Below are 24,166 nucleotides of genomic sequence, written 5' to 3'. Positions count from 1 at the left end.
GGTAGATAATAATCTGCCAACTCGAAATCAAGATCTTTTGGTTCTGCTGGACAATCTTTCTGACGTTGTCGGTTGCACTGTCTTTTTATACGCCCACATTTTCATGTGGACGTATATTGTCGTTGCCCCCGTCCGTCCATCCGTCCACAATTGTTTGTGAACAGTCTACAGGTCACAATTTTTATTCGATTTCAATGAAACTTGAAATATAGGTTTATCACCCTAAGATCTCGGTTCCTTTCGATATTGGCATCTATCGGACCGTAACTTCATGGATTATGGCCCCTGATTGTATGAAAAATCACGTTTTTGGCTTGTGAACACTGTAGAGGTCACAATTTTTATCCGATTTTGTTGAAACTTGAAATATAAGTTTATAACCCAAAGATCTCGGTTCCTTTTGATATTCGCACATATCGGACCGTAACTTCCTGAATTATGGCCCCTGATTGTACGTAAAAACATGTTTTTTGGCTTGTGGACCCTATAGAGGTCATAATTTTTATCTGATTTAAAAAACCGTATTATTATATCACCGTTAAACCCTAAGGACGGTTGAGTTCGAATTTCGTGAAAATCGGCCCAAAACTGACAGACAAAATGGCCGCCGTTCGTTCTCAAATAGCGTAAAAATATGGTATATCAAGGTTGTGGACCCTATAGAGGTCACAATTTTTATTTGATTTTGTTGAAACTTGAAATGTAAGTTTATAACACAAAGATCTTGATTCCTTTCGATATTCGCGCATATCGGACCGTAACTTCATGAATTATGGCCCCTGATTGTACGCAAAAACGCATTTTTTGGCTTGTGGACCCTATAGAGGTCATTATTTTATCCGATTTAACAAACCGTGTTAATATATCACCGTTACACCCTAAGGACAGCTGAGTTCAAATTTCGTGAAAATCAGCCCAAAACTGACAGACAAAATGGCCGTCCCTCGTTCTCAAATTGCGTAAAAATATGGTATATCAAGGTTGTGGACCTTATAGAGGTCACAATTTTTATCCGATTTTGTTGAAACTTGAAATGTAAGTTTATAACTCAAAGATCTTGGTTCCTTTCGATATTTGCGCATATCGAATTGTAATTTCCTGAATTATGGCCCTTGATTGTAGGAAAAATCACTTTCGTTTTAGCTTGTTTTCTATCCATCTCTCGAAAATGTGGGCGTATCCTGCCTGGCTGCCGCTGGTTAGGTTAGTAATTGTGGGACGACTAGCCTAAAGTAAGTCTACGTTTGGATTAACGGAAAGTACACATTTAATAATATCAGAGGATCTTGTAAAGGCATGGTCTGGTAGCGAAGCCTGTGCCTTGACTTGTGTAGCTACAGTTGCTGCAACAACCTGACCTGGTGCTGATGGGTGGTTATGTGGTAGCCTACCGGGAGTAAACTGTTCACCTATTTGACTTACTGACGCCGGGCATCGTCGTTCTGTCGTTTAACTGTAAACGAAAACCTGTCAGTAGAGAAGAGCTTGTGTTTGCCTCGTTTGGTGCCCTGGTCTAGAATTCTGTACATCACTGGAGCATCAGGATTAAAGCCCTCCATAGGGTCTTCAACACTGCTGTCGGACATGGAGTCTTCGTGTACTGGTACTAAGAACGAACTGTTGCTAATATCAAACGTGTTGTTGGGATCATGGTCTGAAGCTGAGTAATGTATCACCCTAGGTGGTGGTCATGGTCTGACAATTGGATGGTCAGAGTCTGTGTCGCTGAAAAGCTGTTGTCTTCCAATTGGTTGGTCAGACTCTGAATCTGAATCACTGTAGGGTACAATAGATCTGGCCGGTTGATACTCCTCTGTACTAAAGGGTCCTATATAAGATGGCTGGTACTTTTCAGGAATTGGCTCAAGATCTGGCTGGTACTCTGGATCCGATGGCTGGTATTCTTCTGGCTGGTACCTTTCATGAATTGGCTCAAGATCTGGCTGGTACTCTGGATCCGATGGCTGGTATTCTCTGGCTGGTACTTTTCATGAATTGGTTCTAGATCTGGATCTGATGGCTGGTACTCCTCTGGAAGTGGTCCTAAACCTTGGAAGTCGTTCTAGATCTGATGGCTGGTTCTCTGGATCTGATGGCTGGTACTCCTCTGGAAGTGGTTCTAGATCTGGAAGGGGTCCTAGATCGACGCATCGGGAGCATAACCAGTCCATGCCGGAATTGGTCTTTACAGCTTTCCTATACACATCTCTCTGGATACCGGTGTTGCATTTACGGTGCTGCCATCTGGTGCATATGTCACATTGTAACACCTCTTGTCTTGGTCTTACGACCGTTGAGCATTCAATGCAATATTCTGACATTCTTCATCTAATAAAGTTTACTGAAAACTGTTTTACTAAATGCTTGCAGTATCAATGAAGAATACTGAAAGTATGCTAAATCATGTCTGTGTCAAGGTTTATATCATCATTTTTGAGTAGCTTGGGAAACCACATACAACCGTTTGTGCTGCCGCATGGCCCTTTGAAGTTAACAATCGCCGATCAATTATTGTCAATAATCAAAACTCATTTTCAATAATCACAACTCACCGAGCTGTATGGGCTCTATAATCAATACCAGATTAAATATTTTTCAATCGCTTTTTAAGCGCTTTAACAACCGCCACTCAATTATCGTCAAAAATCACTACTCACTCGGCGGATTAAAAACGCCAATCAATTATCGTCAAGAATCACAACTCAATCGACAGATTAAAAACAACAAAAGGCAGGTAGCAGTGTTTGTTGTTTTGTCAATCGTTTATTTTCCTATATATTTTCATTTCAACTTATTTTTAATTTATTTCAACAACATATTTAAAAATGTACAAATCAATCTGAGGTTCAGCAGCCATTTTTATCAATTTCGCGTAGCTAGCAGTCATTTTTTTTTAACAGTTCGCTTAGTCGTTGGATATTATTACGAATCAATTTGAGGTACGGTTGGATATTATTAAATCGTCATGTTTCACCTTTATTTCAACAACATTTAGGAAAAGGTACGAAACATTTAGGAAATGGTACGAATCAATCTAAGGTACGAGCCGAGGTACGAATGAACTAGGTATAAAACAGCCTGCACCCATAGAATGACCAGAGTTTGTTCCTATTTCATTGACATGGATTTCATAACCTTTCCTGTGGACGTTTGAAGTAGCATGATCAATTGGATTTGATAGCCTTAGATTTGTTGAACCTTTTATCCATGCATATGAAAACTCCCTCATGTGTCGTAACTTGGATAAGTACTTTGTACACAAAAGACATTTTAATGATAAAATCTGACCATCTTGAGTACACTCATAGTCTAGCCACTCTTCTGCATTGAATTTTGCTAAATCATCCATTTATCAACTAACGTAGCTTTGCTCAGCTTACGTTTGTTCGATGAAATTGGTACCTCATCAATCTCTATCGGAACTTCGTTGTCCGTGTGTGTCCGATAAACTGGATGTTGATGATGTGGAAAAGAAATTAGTAATTTTGCAAGACATGCCAGCGACACTGTTATTGTCAGTGTCTATGATACAAATCAGTGCCAAGTGGATTATTAGAGCGTGACATACAGAGGGAACATAATGGCGACGAAATGTTTATAGAAACAACTATTTCCGGTTAATACAATATCGCGACGCGGATCTGATCAATTGCAATTTGACCCAAGTGTCACCTCAGAATTAAGTCAGCCACCTTTGCACGACTGAGTTATAACATAGAACTAATATTTAGTTCTATGGTTAATATTTAGTTCTATGGTTATAAATACTTGTGAATTATTGTATAAGTAAAGAAAACAGAAGTTTAATAAAGTAAATAATGATAGATAAATAACGATAGAATAGGGCGACTCCCTACGTGTATAATCTTGATTCTGATTTTAGACGAGCTATTTTGGTTCTTGACAAAATATTATATTACTAGTCTCGATTGTGTTTACAAGAGAAAACACATAAAACTGTGGCCAATATATTTTCAACATTATAAACTGTCGCGATGATGTACAGACACATCATATTTATAACATTGTACCCGTTGGTTGTTAGATTTCAAGTTATTGAGCTACTCTCACGCCAACCTTATGATCTTATCTGTCAGGAATGAAAATCCGAGACTACGGGCCATAGGCGCAAGCTCACATGGTTTCTTCAGTTTGCTAGACTGACATTTTTTTACACAAAAAAAGTAATACTATGGATTTTTACTTGGATACTTTTATGTGTATTTTCCTTTTGTGAGTTTTGACATGTACGTATAGGCTAGAATATAGAGCTACGATAGCAGGTAAAGTTAGAACTTGGTGAGAAGTGGTCTACTTTTATTTTTCAAAAATGGTGAAAATCTCCGATAAATTTTCGTACGGACAAAATGACAGACCGTTAATAAGTTTCACCTGACAAATTGTGAAATTCACCCGAACCACGTCCGTGTCCGACCAGTTATTTCCAGCACTGGCTATGTCTGACCTTTGCAAAAAGGCCAGACGAGGTTGGTATAATATTAATAGTAAAGTATGTGCTCCTAATCAATTACCTGCAGAAGTTCTAATTAAACTGTATGACTCTGTTGTAAAGCAAATTGGGTTGTATGCCTCTGATGTTTGGGGTTCTCATTTAGTGCACAATGTAAAATTAAATTTACCAAAGTGGAGTAATATAGAACACAACAAGATAACCATAAAAACCTGTAGGTACATATTGTGCCAACCCCCTAAAACTACTAATTAGGGTTGCCTTGCCGACTTCGGAATTTTTCCAATGTAACTAGATACATGTATATACCATAGAATGCTACTCTATAAGATTAAATCATCCTGACATGAAAGATTCAAACCCGTTGCTGGCTGAAGTCAATAAAGACGATAGCTAACTCTAATATTAAACTCTCATGGACTGCATCTATAACACACTTAACAAGCCAACAGTGAGGCTGATGTCCCCCGCCGAAATCCCCAAATAAATATATGACACATATTAATTAATCGCACATCTATTTTTTCAAAAGTTTCAAGCGATCAAACTGATTATCAACTATACACTAAGTTTCATCACTCTCTATCAGATAGAATCAAAGTTATCTTGTCCCAAAGCATCGACCAAGGAAATTGCTTATCTCTGCTTAGGTTTAGCTCGATATGTAAATCATTGAACTCAGTCAAGACGAACATCTACATCAAGTTTAAACATTCTACATCAATTAGAAGCAGAGTTGTTATGTTCCAAAGACTTGACCAATCAAAATGCTTATTGCTCCTCAGCCTAAACAGAAAATTCTCATCATCGAACTTAGTCATGGTATTGATGTAATGAATCTATACACCAGGTTTCATCACTCTCACTTAATTAGAACTAAAGTTATCGTGTCCCAAAGCATCAACCAATCAAATTGCTTATCTCGGCTTACCCTAAGCAGAAAATCCTCATCTTCGAACTCCATCAAGGCATTGACCTAATAAACACCTACACTAAGTTTGAACATTCTAGCTCAATTAGAAAGCGAGTTATTGTGTCCCAAAAAGTGTGACGGACAGACGGACGAACCCATTTTAATAGTCCCCTGCCTATTGAATTTCAGCAATTTCCGTTAATTACGCCGTGAGTTATGGCCCTTGTTTCACTTTGTTGTACATTGTGAATGCTCTAACAACAAAAGTTATTATCTGATCTGTATGAAATTTATATGTATCGTTTGAATTAGAAAAACGAACAAGCCTATTGAGTTTCAGCATTTTCCGTTGATTACATCTAGAGTTATGGTCCTTGTTTAGCTTTGTTGAATCTTGTGATCGCTTGAATCACAAAAGTTATCACTTAATCTGTATGAAATTCATATGCATCATTTAAATTAGTGAAATGAAGAAGCCTATTGAATGTCGGCAATTTCCGTCAATTACTTCTAGAGTTATGGCCCTTGTTTTACTTTGTTGAACCTTGTGAATGTTCGAACGACAAAAGTTATCATCCGATCTGTATGAAATTTATATGCATTATTTGAATTAGTAAAACGAAAAAAGCCTGTCAAATTTCAACAACTTCAGTAGATTACTTCCAGAGTTACAGCCCTTTTTTAGTTTTTAGAACCTTGTGAACCCTCAAACGACGAAAATTATAATGTCATCTGTATGAAATGAAATGAAATGGGGTTTAACGTCTATTAAATTCCCCTAATTACCTACAAAAGGAATAAATATGCGACAACCCTTGTCGACTGCTAGGACGATTTAGCTGCTGTGGGCGTATGTTTTGTTGCCTGGCAACCTATCTTGTATCCAAATATTCTCTAGATTTCCATGAATTAATATATTTCATTCCATATTCTATTACTTGATTCATATCATTATTATAGCATCCCTATATATCATATTTCCATGTAAATACCTATACTAAGTCTTCTCGTTATTTATGTATTTATAATACATTATAATTGTATTGAATGCTGTGTCATTCAGGCATCGATATTTCCGCGCACATGGGCACGGTGTGCGCAGGCACATTTGCTTTAAAAAACTTTTTTGCAGGCACATTTTTAAAGATTATTACTCTCACGTAAATCATGTAAAATAAAGAATACTATTTATTTTTATTGTTGTAGTTTGTTTTTTTGTTTACTTTGATTACCATATAATAATTTACTAGAGAAGCTAGTCGATGATAAAAAACATCAGCGCGCGACGTTAGCGATTCCACCTGTGACTTATGACCTATCACCTGTGACCTATGCTTAATTTAGTGACAATTGTAGTAGAATGCCAGTCGATGATTAAACGAATAGCATGCGACGTATGAACTATCAACTTTTGATTTTGCATTAAAATAAATGGTAAATTAGATATTTGTTTTTAATTTAAATACACTGTAAGTGGAATATTGGAAAATAATTTAGGCCTCATCAGAACAACAGTTATTTTATTTACGGTGCATGAATATCTTGTCATCGTCAAGGGAAACAACTCTTGTTAGTATCCGAATTATACCCTGCAGGCACATTTTCAAGTGTGTGCGCAGGCACACTCAACTTTTATAGAGCCCTGGACTGCCATTATCAAACCCATTTGAGGTAAATGTGTGCACATTACATACTGTTGTCCTGTTAGTAAATCTATATTATAAGCTAGATTAAAATGACCGTTGTCTTATTTGTAAATATTATTTGTCATATTGTTTTAAATATATGTACATGTTTATATTGTATCCTGTCCTAAATAGATGTTTCCATACAAAAAAATCTTATCTTATATTATCTATAAGCCGGCGATGCTAGGTTTAATTTTAAGTAGCGTTTACTTATTTTATTTTATACACATGCTGACAGAGGCTTAATTTTAGATATATTGTTGTTATTATTATTGGAAGCTATATGGCATAGTCGTACGGAATTTTATTTTAAAGCAATTTCAATTATGGTTGCCATGTGATCACTGTGCCGTGTGTCTATTATGGACGAATGAATAAAAACATAACCTATTTGCAAGTTACGTGATAGACAAAAACTACAAAATGTGTTATGAAGAAATACCATGGTGCTGTATCAGTTTATATCTATCCAAAAAACGAAGACAGTAATTTATTCAGGAATATTACTGACATGAATTTCAAGACGGAACGTGAATTAAATATGGAAAATTTTCCGAACGGTATAGCTGTAGGCCTAGCTATTTGTCGTTATTTTTGTGGTAATTACATACAATAGAATACGATATTCATCATAAATTACCAAGAATTTTTTTTGTTTAAGTCTGGTTATATTAAAGGTAATGGAAGCTTATAATTTTAAAGCCATTTCCTACGAGACCTCATTTGACCCAATTCTGGTCTATTGTGCTAACAATCTAGGGCGGGACAAGCGAGTTTATGCGAACGCCATCGTGGCATTCGTCATCGTTATCGCCATGTGTCAAGGTTTTTTTTGTAACTGTTTGAAGTTTACCTAGTTTAATAAGAAAAACCATAAATTATGGAGCCATGAATAGATTTGTTTCCATTAAATTGAAATGACACAGTAATTTGTGTCTTTTTTTTTTCTTTTTTCTTTTGCAAGTTACTAAACCCGTAGTCCTTCTGTGATGTACTGGCATGTCAATCAATGATGACAATTTAATACTTAGGCATGCGCAGCCACTTTATATGTACTTCCTTTCCTCTGATCGTTCTGCGCTTCGCTTGGAAACTATAAATATTATTATTGGTTGGGCCTGCATATCACCTGAAGGACCCACATGATCGCCTGTCACACAGGTCCTGTGGGCCTGTGCTTGGAAAATGTTTGTTTCGGATACTGATAGGTACACAAACACTCATAAATTGTTTAGGTCCTTATATTGATCTATACAAAGATCTGTCTTTAGGAAACACAGAACCAGCAAATAAAGAAAAAAAATGTGATTCTGTCAAGTTCAAAAATAGAGGCGGCATAAGGGTGAAACCAAGTCCAAACAACTATGTCTTGTCCAGTTTTTACACCAAAGAATGTCTCTTTGGTTTCGTGGCCATTGACATTACCCTTACTCTTGTTACCAGTGGAAGCTTACAGTCATATGAAAGGCAACCGCATATTATGAAACCTGTTCTAGGATGTTCCTAGAGCTGTACATATGCCATGTTCCTGTGTGGCCATACCCATGCTCTGCCAACCATAATAAACAAGAGAAAGCAACTCTCATCCAACCAGTGAATTTTTCAACATGACTTCACATTCCAATGATGATGTGCTCGACACCATGCTAATCGTGCAGCCTTATGGTCATGTGACAAAAGAGGTCTGATAGGTCTCTTAGCGCTATATCCAGCTGATTTAGGCTGATTACCTTTTTGGACCATAACTGTATGACAGTACATCCCTTTGAATAGCTAATTGATAAAAACTTGCTACTTCATATAGAGAGGAACTGTAAATATGTCTGTTTTCTAAGCAAATTGTTTTTATTTCCACAGGGAAATGATAGAAAAACATGGAATATGTATACGAGTATTAGGGCAGTTAACTCTATTGCCACAAGATATTCAAGAAACAATAGCAGAAGCAGTCTATTTTACAAAACATAATACAAGGTAATAATTTCTGTCCAAAGTTCTCTATTTTTTCCCCGAATATCACTAGACACCAATTTAGCTAAATATACCAAAAGATGACTTTCATTGTCTTTTACGAAGGATATGAATGTTGATAACATTAGTGAGATTCTTAGTTTATAGATGGGAATATTAATTTTTATACGCCCACATTTTCATGTGGATGTATATTGTCGTCGCCCCTGTCCGTCCACAATTGTTTGTGAACAGTCTACAGGTCACAATTTTTATCCGATTTCAATGAAACTTGAAATATAGGTTTATCACACTATCCACGTCTATCCAAGAATGCAACACGGCTCCTCATGCCGTACACGTCGTCATACCTATGCGAACAGTCGTTTTCTACAATGGTTGTGATAAAAATAAAATTTAGGAACCGGCTTGAAATAGAAAGGGACATGATTGTCGCGCTGAGTGGCGTTGAGCCACTCATTGAAAACCTGGTCGCTGAAAAACAGGCGCAACCATCACACTGATTAAAAAAATCAATAATTTGTTATCAGAATTTTAATAAGCAAACAATAATAAAAGTGAATGATAATGATGTTTCATAATAAAATGTGACTTTGTTCTTCGAGGGGTCGCGATCTGATTCTGGGTCTGGAATGGGGTTGCCATCCAGAAAAGGTTGGGAACCTATGCTCTAGAGGTCAAAATTTTTATCGATTTAAACAACAGTTCGAATATATCACTGTTACACCGTAATAATGGTGGAGTTTGAACTGCCGGACAAAATGGCCTCTCCTCATACACGAATAGTGTAAATGTGTGTCATATCAAGGATGTGGATCCTCTAGAGGTTACAATTTTGATACGATTTTGAGGAAACTTAAATCTATGTTTATATCACAAAGATCTTGGTTCCTTTCAATAATCGCGCATATCAGAACGTAACTTCCTGGATTATTGCCCCTGATTGTTTGAAAAATCACGTTTTTAGCTTGTTGACCCTCAAGAAGTCACAATTTGTATTCAATTTTAAAAACTATTCAAATATAACACTGATACACCTCAAGGAAGGTTGAGTAGGAAACTTCCGGACAAAATGGCAGATCCTTGTATTCAAATAGTCTAAAAGTATGTAATACCAAGGTTCTGGACCCTCTAGAAGTCACAATTTTTATCCAATTTTGATGAAACTTGACATGTATGTTTATAACCCACAGATCTCGGTTCCTTTCGATATTCGCGCATATGGGACTGTGACTACCTGGATTATGGACCCTGATTGTTAGAAAAATCACGTTTTTTAGCTCTAGAGGTTATAATTTTTATTCGATTTCAAAAAAAAGTTCAAGAATATCACTGTGACTCCCTAATGATGGTTGACTTCGAATTTCGTGAAAATCAGACCAAAACTGACTGACAAAATGGCTGCTCTTCGAAAGGCGGGGGAAAATAAATTGTGGCATATTAGTATTACTAATATCCTGCTAAAAAAAGGAAGTCAAGGTCACCATTAAGAACCTATATTTATTCAGTATAAGTTATCATTTTAAGTCAAAGTTATCTAGTTTCTCAAAGGAATCGGACCTCCCATATAGAAGGGTATTTAACTTGCTATATAAATGGTGTTTTGGATGATCGAAATAAATATTGGTTGATTGTAAGATTAATTCGTGGACAAATTTCATTAAAATAAATTAATATGCTCAAAAAATATTATTAATTTTAAAACATTGATATAAATAGATGTCTAGTAAAGAATTTGGTAAATGTGAAAAGTTGTATATTTATTTCAATGAAATATAATGATGTATAAACTAGAAAACTTGTACCTCACAAGACATCTGATTACATGTAACTCGGTCTTGTGATGGCTTGTTCATAGTAAATTATTGATGGACTCGACCTACTTTCTATTTATAACCTCTACTGGCTAGCTGCAGCACTATGTCTATGGCTGTATATGTTTTGTGTTCATCACATCTGGTGAAATCCTCTGGTTGGATTAAATAAATGAGTGGATGAATGTACTTTGGGTCTTTCCAATGAATTAATACCATTAAAAAATTCATTATACTGAACAAAATTATATGCAAGTATTAACTTGAACTGCGATACAGTAATGATGAGTTTCACCCACGCCACATTACTTTTGAACTTATGTCACTACCGGTACCACATTACCCTTGAACTCATGTCACATGCGGTACCAATGAAACCGTTAAACAGATATCCACATAAGCATTGCAAACATGTTATAAAATAGACGCAGAATCAACCAAATCCAGCTAGATGGGTTGTAAATAGCTTAATTTTACACCTTTTTTCACCTTTTAATCGAAATAGCCCGAAAACGAAATCGAAATTAAAAAAAATGAGCCTTTAAAGGGCACACCCTTTCAGTTATACCAGATTTGAAAACAATAATATTTGCTTTCAAAAAGTGGTACCGAACAGTCAAAATTGTAGTTTTTGCTAAAATTACGTACTTTTCGGTGCCGACAGGAGACTTAATCGGTAACAAAAAAAAATATGACAATTTGGACCACAGAGCATATGAACTTTGTTTTATACAAATCGAACAATAAGTAATTAATCTAGGACCGAAAAACTGAATTAGCCAATGGCGGCTAACGCAAATTGCTGAGACAAAAATTGTTCACATTTTTGCTCAAGTCAGATGACCCTTTAATCCTGTGTAAAATGGCATCAAAAATATTCTTATTAAACAAAAAAGTTTTTTGTAAAAATATAAATTTTCAAAATTTTCAAGATTCGTCGAAAATTAAAAATCTAAAAGACCGTAGCTATCTGCCATGTCTTCGGCTATGTCAAAATGTACCAAATGTTAAAATCCGCCGATTATTGTAAATATTACGGCAATATTTTTAAAAAAAAACCAACAACTTCGGTGATTTCGGATATTTCGCATTGTCGCAGAATGTTCGAAATACATGTAGATTTAATCTCTAAGTTATGCAGACTTTCCCGTGAAACCAAAGATATCGCGGATCGACAAGTAGTTTCTGAGATATGCTCAAGTGGAAAATAAAACGGCCCAAGTGTTGGATAATTGTTTTTTTGGTAAAAACAATCATCACTAGAACTGCGATGCAGTAATGAAGGGTTTCATCAGTGCAGGCCTCGAATTCTAATCTTTTTAGGGCACTGCCACTTTGGCCTCAGGTTTTTGGCCAAATTTAGGGGCACCAAAGCCAATGATTGGGGCATCAAGGCCAAAAAAGTTTTCAACAGCAGGGAACCGAGGCAAAAATGTGTTTTTCTTTATAACTGACTTAATCAAGGATCAGTATGTGGTGTACTAAAGGACTCTGACATTACAACGTTTGTATTAAAGTGCAAAACAGGGTTATTAATCCAATTTGATACAAACGGGACAGGGAATAGGGTAATTGCAAGCTTCCATTCCATTCCCTTTGATAAAAACAGACTTCTCAACAAAAATAATTCTTGGTAACTTGTTGTGGAGTATCTTGTATAATTATAATATACAAAAATAACGACAAAGAGTGCACCGTTCAGAAAATTTTTCATATCTAATTCACATACTGACTTGGAAGTTCACGTCAATAATATTCCCGAATAAATCACCGAAAATAAATGGGGGGGGGTGGAACTAAAAAATATGACGTGTAGTAAGACATTGGTTAAATTGCTGGTGTACTTTAATAAGGCCGTGTTGAATTGATTCCTTGTTTCTCCTGCCACCACTCTGGCAATCATGTGCGGTAGTGCGGTAAACACAACACAAAGTGGGTTTCAAAACACAACACAAAGTGGTCTGGCATAATACCTATATAGTCTGAGCTAGGGTTGTATACCATTTTTAGAATTATAAATAATCTAGTTATATTATTGGTTAGAATAAAAACACAGATAATATTTAATTGAATAAATTTAATAACAAACTAAAATTTGGTAACAAGTGGCTTCTTTGTTTAACTTTTTAAAAAATGAAATAACCATATTTTGATATAAATTTTCCGTATTCTTGTGTTACAATGGAAACATTCCAGTTAGACGAATTTTGATTCGCTTGTTGAGTTATAGATGGTTTCGACAATATCATCGAACGTGCAAGTGCTGGGAATACCCACCAAAGTCGAGTCGAGATAAGATATTCGCGTACCGGTCGGCCTACATGTAATTTATTGATGTTCAAGGAAATAAATAGTGGTCCCGTTCGTTCGTTAAACTCCAGAAACGAACGAACGGGACCACTTATTTCCTTGAACATCAATAAATTAGGCCGACCGGTACGCAAATTTACCTATGTGAGTATGTCCCTGCATAGCTCACCATTTTGTAAGGCGTGCATTATTTATTACACAAGATATGATTGGGTAATACTTGAATAATAATGACATACATGTGTTATAATTTTAGCCAATGAAAATATTGATTATTCAGGTTCGCGGTTGAATATTAGCGACTGTCTTACAGTTTATAATATGCTTTCTCATTAGCCGAAATGACTGCTACACGCGCCATTTTGCGGAATTCATCCAATCAAATACAGTGTAACTTATTCCATAGTATGCGGGCCCCTACATGTGTATTATCAACCGGATCCATTCACTTGATTCGATATTTGTTTATTCGGTGCTATGCTTATTTTCTGTCTTGTCCGCAGGTTTATATTGTAGATTTTTGTTTTGCGTGTGGTGCGAATGCGCACGCGTTTCGACATACGTCTTCATATTCGGCCAACCTCGGCTTATTCTGGTTCCCTTACATTATTATGTATTGTAGTATCGGAGGCCTCCGCGGTTGACCGAATGCAGTTCTCCGAGACTATTCACGCGGCGATATTGTAGAACTTTCTGAACACGTTGAATTACTCGAAAATCGAGACGAGCATACTGGTATACATTGTTAATTAGTATGGCGATGTGAATGGGGGCAAAAACGATATGTAATTGGCCAGATCTGTGGCTCAGGTAGACGTTTTATTTACTGGATCAGAAAGGGGCATCCCTGCTAAGATGTCCGGCAACCAATTGAAAGGGCAGCCTCGGCAATGGCCGCGGTGGCTGCTGTTAATTTGAGGCCTGTCAGTGCCACGTTACCCTTCAACTTATGTCACCCCTGGTGCCAAGTTGCCCTTCAACTTAAACCGTTCAACAGATATCCATATAAGCATTGCACACATGTTATAAAAAAGTCGCAGAATCAACCAAATCCAGCAATATTAATACCATTTATACATTTGTTACCATATGTTACATGTCAAAAAAATGATCCTGACAAAATTTGTTACAAACTTATCGATAAGTTAGCTGACTTTCTAATGGGAAATTAAAATGCGCAAAATAATTTTTAAAGTGAACCTGACAAAAGTGGTTATTTCTCGACAAGGGAAGATGCTGGAAGCAATTTTTGGACATATATATATGATGGTATTGATCCACTTGATATGTCCATTGGAATCAAATATAATATTAATCGAATAATAAATATAACTATTTGTGAATGCTTTTTCCAAAATGACATTACTTCCAGTAATAATGAAAATGTTAAATCTGTTCTATGAAATCATTTGAATAAACTCATTTGAATAAAATATCTGTTTTGAAAGCTAAAAATACAGTTTTTGTCCAAATGACGTCATTTCTGGTGACAGTGAAAATGTAAAATTGGATCCGCTCAGTCAAAATTGGCATTAGGCATCATATGGTGAAACAAAATAGAAAATCGGATTAGAATTCACTCGTATACAGGGAAAATAACGTGAAAAGTGACTCATGCAAAATTGCCTATTTCTCGGCAACAGCTAATATTACAAACTATTTTGACATACATTGTCATCGTATGGATTATTGCTACAGGTTCATGTAAGTTGTCAAGAAAATTTTAAAATATGAAAAGCCTGAATGGGTTGTAAGTAGCTCATTTTTACACACTTTTTAACTTTTAGATCAAAATGGCACAAATGCAAAACCGAAATAAAACAAAACTAAGCAAGACATATTTTGCGTCTTTAGAAGGAGCATTCAGCCTGATCTATTAGATTTGTAAACATTAATATTTGCTTTTTAAAACGTTAGACACATCAAAATTGAAGTTTTGGGCAAAATTACGTCACTTCGGGTAGAAAAAAGTTGAGAATCTGCACCACGGAGCATATGGGTTTTTCTTTTACACAAATCAGGCAATAAATAATTAACCTCCCAGAAATCATAAACTGAAATTAAAATGCGAAAATCTTAAAAAGTGATCCTGACAAAATTCGTAATATCTCGGCAAGGGAAGGTGTTAGAAACAATTTTGTGATATCAATATGACCGTATTGATTAATATTATTTGTCCATAGGAATAAAATATCATACTTTTATACGAATAATGAATAATGCTTACTTCAAACAAGTATTTGTTTTAGAGGCTAAAAATACAGTTTTTGCCAAAATGAAGTTACTTCCGGTGACAATGAAAATCTTAAATTACTTGTATGAAATTGTAAATGGCATTAGGTATCACACAGTAAAAAATTTATGAAAATCGAATAATAATTGACACTTTTATGGACCAAAACCTTGAAAAGTGACCTGTTGAAAATCACCTATTTCTCCGTAACTGAACAAGTTAGAAACCTTTTTGTGATATCTATGATCGTATGGGGTCTTTCTATTACTTGATTGGAACCAAATATCAAAATTATAAACAAATTAGACTCATTTGAATAAATTATTTGTTTCGAAGGCTACAAATACAGTTTTTGCCCAAATAACGTCATTTCCAGTGACATTGAAAATGTTAAACTGGTTTGACCTAGTCAAAATTGACATTATGCATCAAATAATGTGACTTTAATGAAAATCCAATAATAATTGACTCTCTTACAGGCAAAATAGCGTAAAAAGTGACTCGTGCAAAATTGCCCATTTCTCGGCAACTGCTCATATTACAAACTAATTTTCACATACATTCTCTTCCTATGGATTATTGCTACATGTTTATTAAAGTTGCAAAGAAATATTTTAAACTATGAAAAGCCTGAATGAGTTGTGAATAGCTCATTTTTATACGCCCACAAAGAAATGTGGACGTATATTGCCGTCGGTCCGTCCGTCACACTTTTTGGGACACAATAACTCTCTTTCTAATTGAGCTAGAATGTTCAAACTTGAGGTAGGTGTTTATTAGGTCAATGCCTTGGTGGAGTTCAAAGATGAGCATTTTCTGCTTAGGGTAAGCAGAGATAAGTAATTTGATTGGTTGATGCTTTGGGACATGATAACTTTAGTTCTAATTAAGTGAGAGTGATGAAACTTCGTGTATAGTCTCATTACATCATTACCTTGACTAAGTTCGATAATGAACATTTTCTGCTCCGGGTAAGCAGAGCGATGAGCAATTTGATTGGTCGAGACTTTGGAACACAATAACTCTCATTCTAATTGAGCTAGAATGTTCAAACTTGGTGTAGGTGTTTATTAGGTGAATGCCTTGATGGAGTTGGAAGATGAGAATTTTCTGCTTAGGTTAAGCAGAGATAAGCAATTTGATTGGTTGATGCTTTGGGATTACGTCTTTTTTTGTATTCCTGATTGTTTTCAAATTTGAGTGAAGTCTGTGTCACTACAGGCCCGGGACTGTACAGCTCAGTGGACGCTTACAGCTGGCCCCCGGATCCATTCACTTGATTTGATATTTGTTTATTTGGTGCAATGTTTATTTTCTGTCTTGTCCGCAGGGTTATCTTGTAGATTTTTGTTTTACGTGTAGTGCGGTCCTCATACACTTAACTATTAAGTTCTAATTAAGTGAAATGAAGTGAAATGAAATGGGGTTTAACGTCCTACTGTTCTGCTCCTATACTGGGCTAATGAAGACGGGCATACGCCATACAGTGTGCTATGAGGGAAATTTTGCCCGGGCAGCGGCACTATCGCCTACTCTTATATCGAATTCCACCTGCCAAGGGATCTTTTACGTGCATCCCAATGTTTACACAGGACCTTGGTTTTTCGTTTCATCCGAAGGACTAGACAGCTGTCCTTGTCAGGCCCTCCGTCCTGCATCACTGACAAGGGGAAACCACGTCAGAAAATCGGGATGAACTTTCTCGGCCAATGCAGAGATCAAACACCCGACCTCCAGGCTAGCGAGCCAGCGCCTTACCCACCTAGCCACCGTGGATCCCTAATTAAGTGAAAGTGATGACACTTGGTGTATGGTTTTATCACATCAATACCTTGACTAAGTTCCATAATAAGCATTTTCTGCTTAGGGTAAGCAGAGCGATAAGCAATTTGATTGGTCGAGAACTTGAAACACAATAACTCTCCTTCTGGTTGAGGTAGAATGTTCAAACTTGGTGTAGGTGTTCATTAGGTGAATGCCATGATAGAGTTTGATGATAAACATCGTCTGCTTACAGTAAGCAGAGATAAGCAATCTGATTAGTTGATGCTTTGGGGCCAATAACTTTGGTTTTAATTAAGTGAGAGTGATGAAGCTCCGAGTATAGATTCATTATATCATTACCTTGACTTAGTTTGATTATGAGAATTTTCTGCTTAGACTAAGGATCGATAAGCAATTTGATTGGTCAAGACTTTGGAACATAACAACTCTGCTTTTAATTGAGGTAGAATGTTTAAACTTGATGTAGATGTTCATTAGGTGAATGTCTTGACTGAGTTCATTGATTAAACATGCATTATGTAAGAGCTAAATCTGCCTATTTCAGGTCTTTCTTTAGGCCTGAAATGTTATCTAAATTATTAATTAGACATTAATTAACCTATCCAGGCCATAATCAACTCTAGATGGCTGCGCTAGCCTGCGATCTTTAGTGGATTGTAAGCCGATTTACTGCATAATTTTCCTTCTCATTAAACGATTAAATGGATAATCGAGACTATGCTGAATCGTACTGACTTTAGTAATGATGACCGAGGCTTTTGGGAATTTCAGTCGCTTAGTTCTCGGTTCATAGTGGATTAATTTGAATGAAATTTTCACCAAATTGCCTTATACCTTATCTAGTTTTTATACGCCCACATACATGCATTTCGGACCATAACGTCATGAATTATGGCCCCTGATTGTACGAAAAATCGCGTTTTTAGCTTGTGGACCCTATAGAAGTCATAATTTTTATCTGATTTAAAAACCCGTATTATTATATCACCATTACACCCTTAGGACGACTGCGTTCGAATTTCGTGAAAATCGGCCCAAAATTGACAGACAATATGGCCGCCGTTCGTTCTCAAATAGCGTAAGAATATGGTATATCAAGGTTGTGGACCCTATAGAGATCACAATTTTTATCCGATTTTGTTGAAACTTGAAATATAAGTTTATAACCCAAAGATGTCAGTTCCTTTCGATGTTCGCGCATATCGGACCGTTACTTCCTGAATTATGGCCCCTGATTGTACGAAAAATCGCGTTTTTAGCTTGTGGACCCTATCAAAGTCATAATTTTTATCTGATTTAAAAACCCATATTATTGTATCACTGTTACACCCTAAGGAAGAGTGAGTTCAAATTTCGTGAAAATCGGCCCAAAACTGACAGACAAAATGGCCGCCGTTTTTTCTCAAATAGCGTAAAAATATGGTATATCAAGGTTGTAGACCCTATAGAGGTCACAATTTTTATCTGATTTTGTTGAAACTCAAAATGTAAGTTTATAACCCAAAGATCTTGGTTCCTTTCGATATTCGCGCATATCGGACCGTAACTTCCTGAATTATGGCCCCTGATTGTACGAAAAATCGTGTTTTTAGCTTGTGGACCCTATAGAGGTCATAATTTTTATCCGATTTTAAAAAACATATTATATCACCGTTACACCCTAAGGACGGCTGAGTTTTAATTTCGTGAAAATCAGCCCAAAATTGACAGACAAAATGGCCGCCGTTCGTTTCAAATAGCGTAAAAATATGGTATATCAAGGTTGTGGACCTTATAGGGGTCACAATTTTTATCCGATTTTGTTGAAACTTGAAATGTAAGTTTATAACCCAAAGATCTCGGTTCCTTTCGATATTCGCGCATATCGGACCGTAACTTCCTGAATTATGGCCCCTGATTGTACGAAAAATCACGTTTTTAGCTTGTGGACCCTATAGAGGTCATAATTTTTATCCAATTTAAAAAACTGTATTATTATATCATTGTTAACACCCTAAGGACGACTGAATTCGAATTTCGTGAAAATCAACCCAAAATTGACAGACAAAATGGCCGCCGTTCGTTCTCAAATAGCGTAAAAATACGGTATATCAAGGTTGTGGACCCTATAGACGTCACAATTTTTATCCGATTTTGTTGAAACTTGAAATGTAAGTTTATAACACAAAGATCTCAGTTCCTTTCGATATTCGCGCGTATTGAATTGTAATTTCCTGAATTATGGCCCTTGATAGTAGGAAAAATCACTTTCTTGTTAGCTTGTTCTCTATCCATCTCTCGAAAATGTGGGCGTATCCTGCCTGGCAGCCGCTGGTTAACTATTATAGAGAGAACTGCCAACTCGTTACCGAATCTCCCATAATGTATCTTTAACATTTCGAGCTAAGCTAAACAGAGGCAAGCAATTTCATTGGTCGATGCTTTGGAACAAGATAACTTTGATGCTATCTGATAGAGAGTGATGAAACTTAGTGTATAGTTGATCAACAGTTTGATTGCTTGATACTTTTGAAAAAAAAAATAAATGTGCGATTAATTAATACGTGTCATCTATTTATTTTGGGATTTCCGGCGGGGGACATCAGCCTCACTGTTGGCTTGTTACTGCACAGAATGGAGGGCCTGGCAGAAAACACCAAATAATGCATTTTAAAGCAGACTTTTAATATGTTTCAGGGCAATATTAAATGTATGTTTTGCATATACAGCAAGAGATGATATCTGTACATCAATGAGAGAAATGACGAATGGTGTTAAACAAGGCATTATTAAACAAAGGTATATATTATAGCTTTTATATGCAACTTTTTATAGTCCACAATGTAATGTACGTTGTAGATTGCTTTTTGCAGCCTGTCAGAATTATCACCCTTGATAACTTTGTTGAATTTATTGAATGCTCAAGAGACTTCATTTATCACCAAATCTGTTTAAATTTCCAATGGTTTCCATTAGCCCATTGACTTCACTGTTGAATGGCTGTAGCTCTTTGCTCAACATTCCATTGCTTCCAATCTTTATAGGCACAGTCATATGGGACCACATTTGGCACTCTCCTCATCATACTTTTGTAGGGGATTTACCATTTACATTTTTTGCTATTGGGATTTGATGTTGACTGGGGTCAAAATGTCACTTCCGACGTAATGATTGCTCTACATAAAGACATTTTACACCCCTTATCCTTCCGCTATAATATCATCAGTATTACCCGAAACTGCTATGAAATTGCAAATTTGATCCCTTTTTATACGCCCACAATTGCTTGTGGACGCTCTAGAGGATAAAGTTAATATCCGATTGACTTTAAATTTGTACACAGTATTTAAGGTCTTGAGACGAAGACGCCTATTGATTTTCAGCGATTTCCGATAATTACTGCCAGAGTTATGACCCTTGATCACTTTGAAAAATCTTGTGGACGCTCTAGAGGCCAAAGTGAATATCCGACTGACTTTAAATTTATGCACAGTGTTTAAGGTCATGGGACAAAGAAGCTTATTGATTTTCAGCGATTTCTGATAATTACTGCCAGAGTTATGGCCCTTGATCACTTCAAAAAATCTTGTGGACGGTCTAGAGGCCAAAGTTAATATCCGATTGACTTTAAATTTATACACAGTGTTTAAGGTCATGAGACGAAAAGCCTATTGATTTTCAGCAATTTCCGATAATTACTGCCAGAGTTATGGCCCTTGATCACTTCAAGAAATCTTGTGGACGCTCTAGAGGCCCTTGATCACTTTGTGACACTCTAAAGGCTAAATTATCATCTGATTGACTTCAGATTGATACATAGAGTTAAAGATCTAGAGACGAACAAGTATATTGATTTTCAATGAATTTTTATGACTTGAACAACTAAATCCATGATATTAAAAGTTTTGTATTAAGAACTTTTGGGGCAGAACTTTATAAAAACCAAACAAATTCTAATGGTTTTCTGATAATTACTTCATGGGTTTTTGCTCTTAATCAGATTTTAGTGTATTATGAATGTTTCATTACCGAAAAAAGTAAAAATATGCGACAACTCTTGTTGACTGCCCGGACGATTTAGCTGCTGTGGGCGTATGGTTCGTTGCCTAGCAACCAATCTTCTCCTATTCTAAACCAAACAGTCCACAAAAAATGCAGGAAAAGGGGAGAAAAAAATTAGGGAAAAATTGACTCCATCGTGAAATAAAGGGAAATAATTACTAGTCTTAGTCCATAAATATTACCAAAGTTATTGCCCCTGATTTTCCCAGATTTCCAATTAAATTCATGTTATTACATGTTTTATATAGTAAATATTAGCATGGGACAGAACTAGAAGCCCTAAAGATTTCTGATAATTACTTTAGGTTGTTACTCTTAATCAGATTTAGTGTGTTGTAACCATTTTCATTGCCCACAAAAGAAAAAATATGCAACAACCCTTGTTGACTGCCTGGACAACTTAGCAGCTGTGGGGGTATGTTTCATTGCCTGGCAACCTATCTTAATGTATACAAAGATTACCTAACTTGGCAATATCGCTTTAATTATAGCCCTCAAAATCTATGGTGCCTTCATTACCTCTATATTATACATGTGTCTCATTGATGGACACACTGCCTCGTTATTCATTATTCGACATGTTGTTCGGGATTCAAATATGAAGTTAGCCATCACTAGAATAATGGATGCCAAGTATCCCGCCATAAAACACAGCAATTTGGATTGCTGTTTGACTAGAAGTTCTTTTGCTGTGTTTAATGCTACTGGTGGATACTTGGCAACCATCATACTGGTGATGGCTAGCTTCATATTTGAATCCCGAATAACAAGTCGAATAATGAATAACGAGGCAGTGTGTCACTCATTATTCACCAATAACGAGGCAAGCCACCTCGTTATTCCTCGCTTGAATAACGATGTGGTTTATTTACTGACTATACATCATTTAACCCGTTTTATACTACTAGGGGATACTTTTCAATGCATTGTTCTATTGTTGTCTTGTTATCGTTTTTAGTTAAATCCTGAAATATCCTTATTGAACTTACCTGAACACCTTCATATGTGAATCCCTAACAATGAGGTGAAAAACGAATAACCAACAGATCGTTATTGACTGCTTGAATAACAATTTGGATTGTTGTTCGTCTAGATATCCTGTTTTTTGTGAATAACGAGGTATATTCACAAATAATGAGTTGAACCACCTTGTTATTTGTTATTGGTGAATAATGAAAAACGATTCAACTTCACACTGTCTGTCCGTGATTTGTCTTCTGAGTTTCTGCTTGGTTGTTGTGTGGGCCTGTTATCCAGCATGTACATTAACAGGACACAAAAAAATATACACACATGCACATGGACAACTGGGACAGTGACAATACATGTATGTATTGAAATAAATTTGTGTGAGACATTAAAAGCATTAATACATGTCGGGGAATCCCCATTCAATTTTTTTTTTGGCTATTATTTAATTATCTTACTTTATTTCTTTATTTTAGTGATATAAATGAAGAGCTGCTAGAAAAATGTCTCTATACGTCACAGTGTCGAAAAGTTGATATTTTAATTAGAACGTCTGGGGAAGTACGTCTCAGTGATTTTTTATTATGGGAGGTAAGTTTTGACACTCTTATTTGCTCATGTTGTATTTACTTACCGGTTTGAATGATTAAATCATATGTTATTTTCCTCTTTTAGGGTTACAATCAAAAGGATTTTTGGGATATTGAAAGTTTATTTGATATTAATTATCTCCATTCTTTCGAAGCAAGCATGGGCCTTTTAAAATGAGTTCATCTGTCCATTTGTCTGTCACACTTTTTGAGACATAATAAGTCTGAGATAGAATATTTAAAGTAGCTAAGTCTCTAACTCAATATCATCCAAAGTCTTACTCGTTGAAAACACGAATTATTTGTCAATTTAAATCAACATTGATGTTGTGATCTTATCGGGAAAAAGTAGGCTTCTGATATCTAATATTTAAGACAAAATCAACATTTTACCATTGGTACACAAATCGTGTACCATAGTGCGTTTCAGAGTCATTTGTAACAAGTGACCAGAAAGAATGAGGCTAGACATATTCCACAACTCATGTCAAATGGTGATGCCATGAGAGCATGCACAATAGACTGGAATAACCAGACGCTAGAAATTGACATTCGGTTGAGACTCGTGCCGTATTTTGCTGGACATAACTGATTTGAAGTTACGAGTCAAAACGTAAACAACTGAATGTAAATCAGTTTATATACAATTAGATTACATTATTATATCCGTTGCGACCCATTTGTGTCAATTTCTAGGTCCCGGATATTAGCGATTTATGTAAATGTCTTGACTGAGTTTGATGATGTGCATTTTATGTAAAGGTTGAGCAGAGATATACAATTTGATTGATCCAATCTGATTAAAACACAGATCCAATTTCGTTTCGTTTTTATAGTTCAAAATTTCGATTTTACTTGTCTTTACTACACTTGGATCTGGAAGCGTTTTAATTTAACTTGTGTTCTGCTTGAAATGAGGGGTCAGCCCATCAAATGATCTGTCGAATCGAGCGTTTGACCTTTTTTGCGCAGAACTGTGGGTAGACATTAGCGGCAATAGAAATCAAAACAAAGCAAAAGTAGATAAAAAAATACATGGTGGTCGCTAATTGGACTTGGTTAATCGAATGACTGACGTAATCGGGTCAAATGTCGCTTGCTTGGTACCTGACGTCATAGAACGTGAACTCCCACTATAACTTGTTAAATCTACATGTAGTGTAGGCCATCGAAAGTATAAAAAACGAAACGAAATATAGATCTATATTTTAATTAGATTGTGATTCATCAAAACTTTGGGACATGATAACTGAACTTAGTGTATATGTTTAAGTTATTGTCCTGACTAAGTTCAGTGATGAGCCTTTTCTGATAAGGCTAAACAGCTGTCCATCTGGAAAAAAATAACTCTGCTTCTAACTGAGGTAGAATTCAAAACTCT

At 36.0% G+C, this 24,166-nt stretch overlaps 1 protein-coding gene across 3 annotated transcripts in view; it reads left to right on the top strand.

Annotated features, from left to right (window-relative positions):
• The window catches only part of LOC126811173 (dehydrodolichyl diphosphate synthase complex subunit DHDDS), a 94,818-nt gene that overhangs the window by 23,229 nt on the left and 47,423 nt on the right, over positions 1-24,166 (top strand). Inside the window, exons 4-6 of one of the 3 annotated variants that reach the window (XM_050536717.2) lie at positions 8,930-9,046; positions 19,862-19,963; positions 22,672-22,786. The exons of the other annotated variants lie outside the window; for them this stretch is intronic. Coding sequence (XP_050392674.1) covers positions 8,930-9,046; positions 19,862-19,963; positions 22,672-22,786 — 334 coding nt within the window. The remainder of the gene's footprint in view (positions 1-8,929; positions 9,047-19,861; positions 19,964-22,671; positions 22,787-24,166) is intronic. 3 annotated transcript variants of the gene reach the window in all.

This window comes from Patella vulgata, chromosome 2 (assembly GCF_932274485.2).
Source record: "Patella vulgata chromosome 2, xgPatVulg1.2, whole genome shotgun sequence".
In the NCBI taxonomy this organism is placed as follows: domain Eukaryota; kingdom Metazoa; phylum Mollusca; class Gastropoda; family Patellidae; genus Patella; species Patella vulgata.
This window is presented reverse-complemented; position numbering and strand designations above follow the sequence as displayed.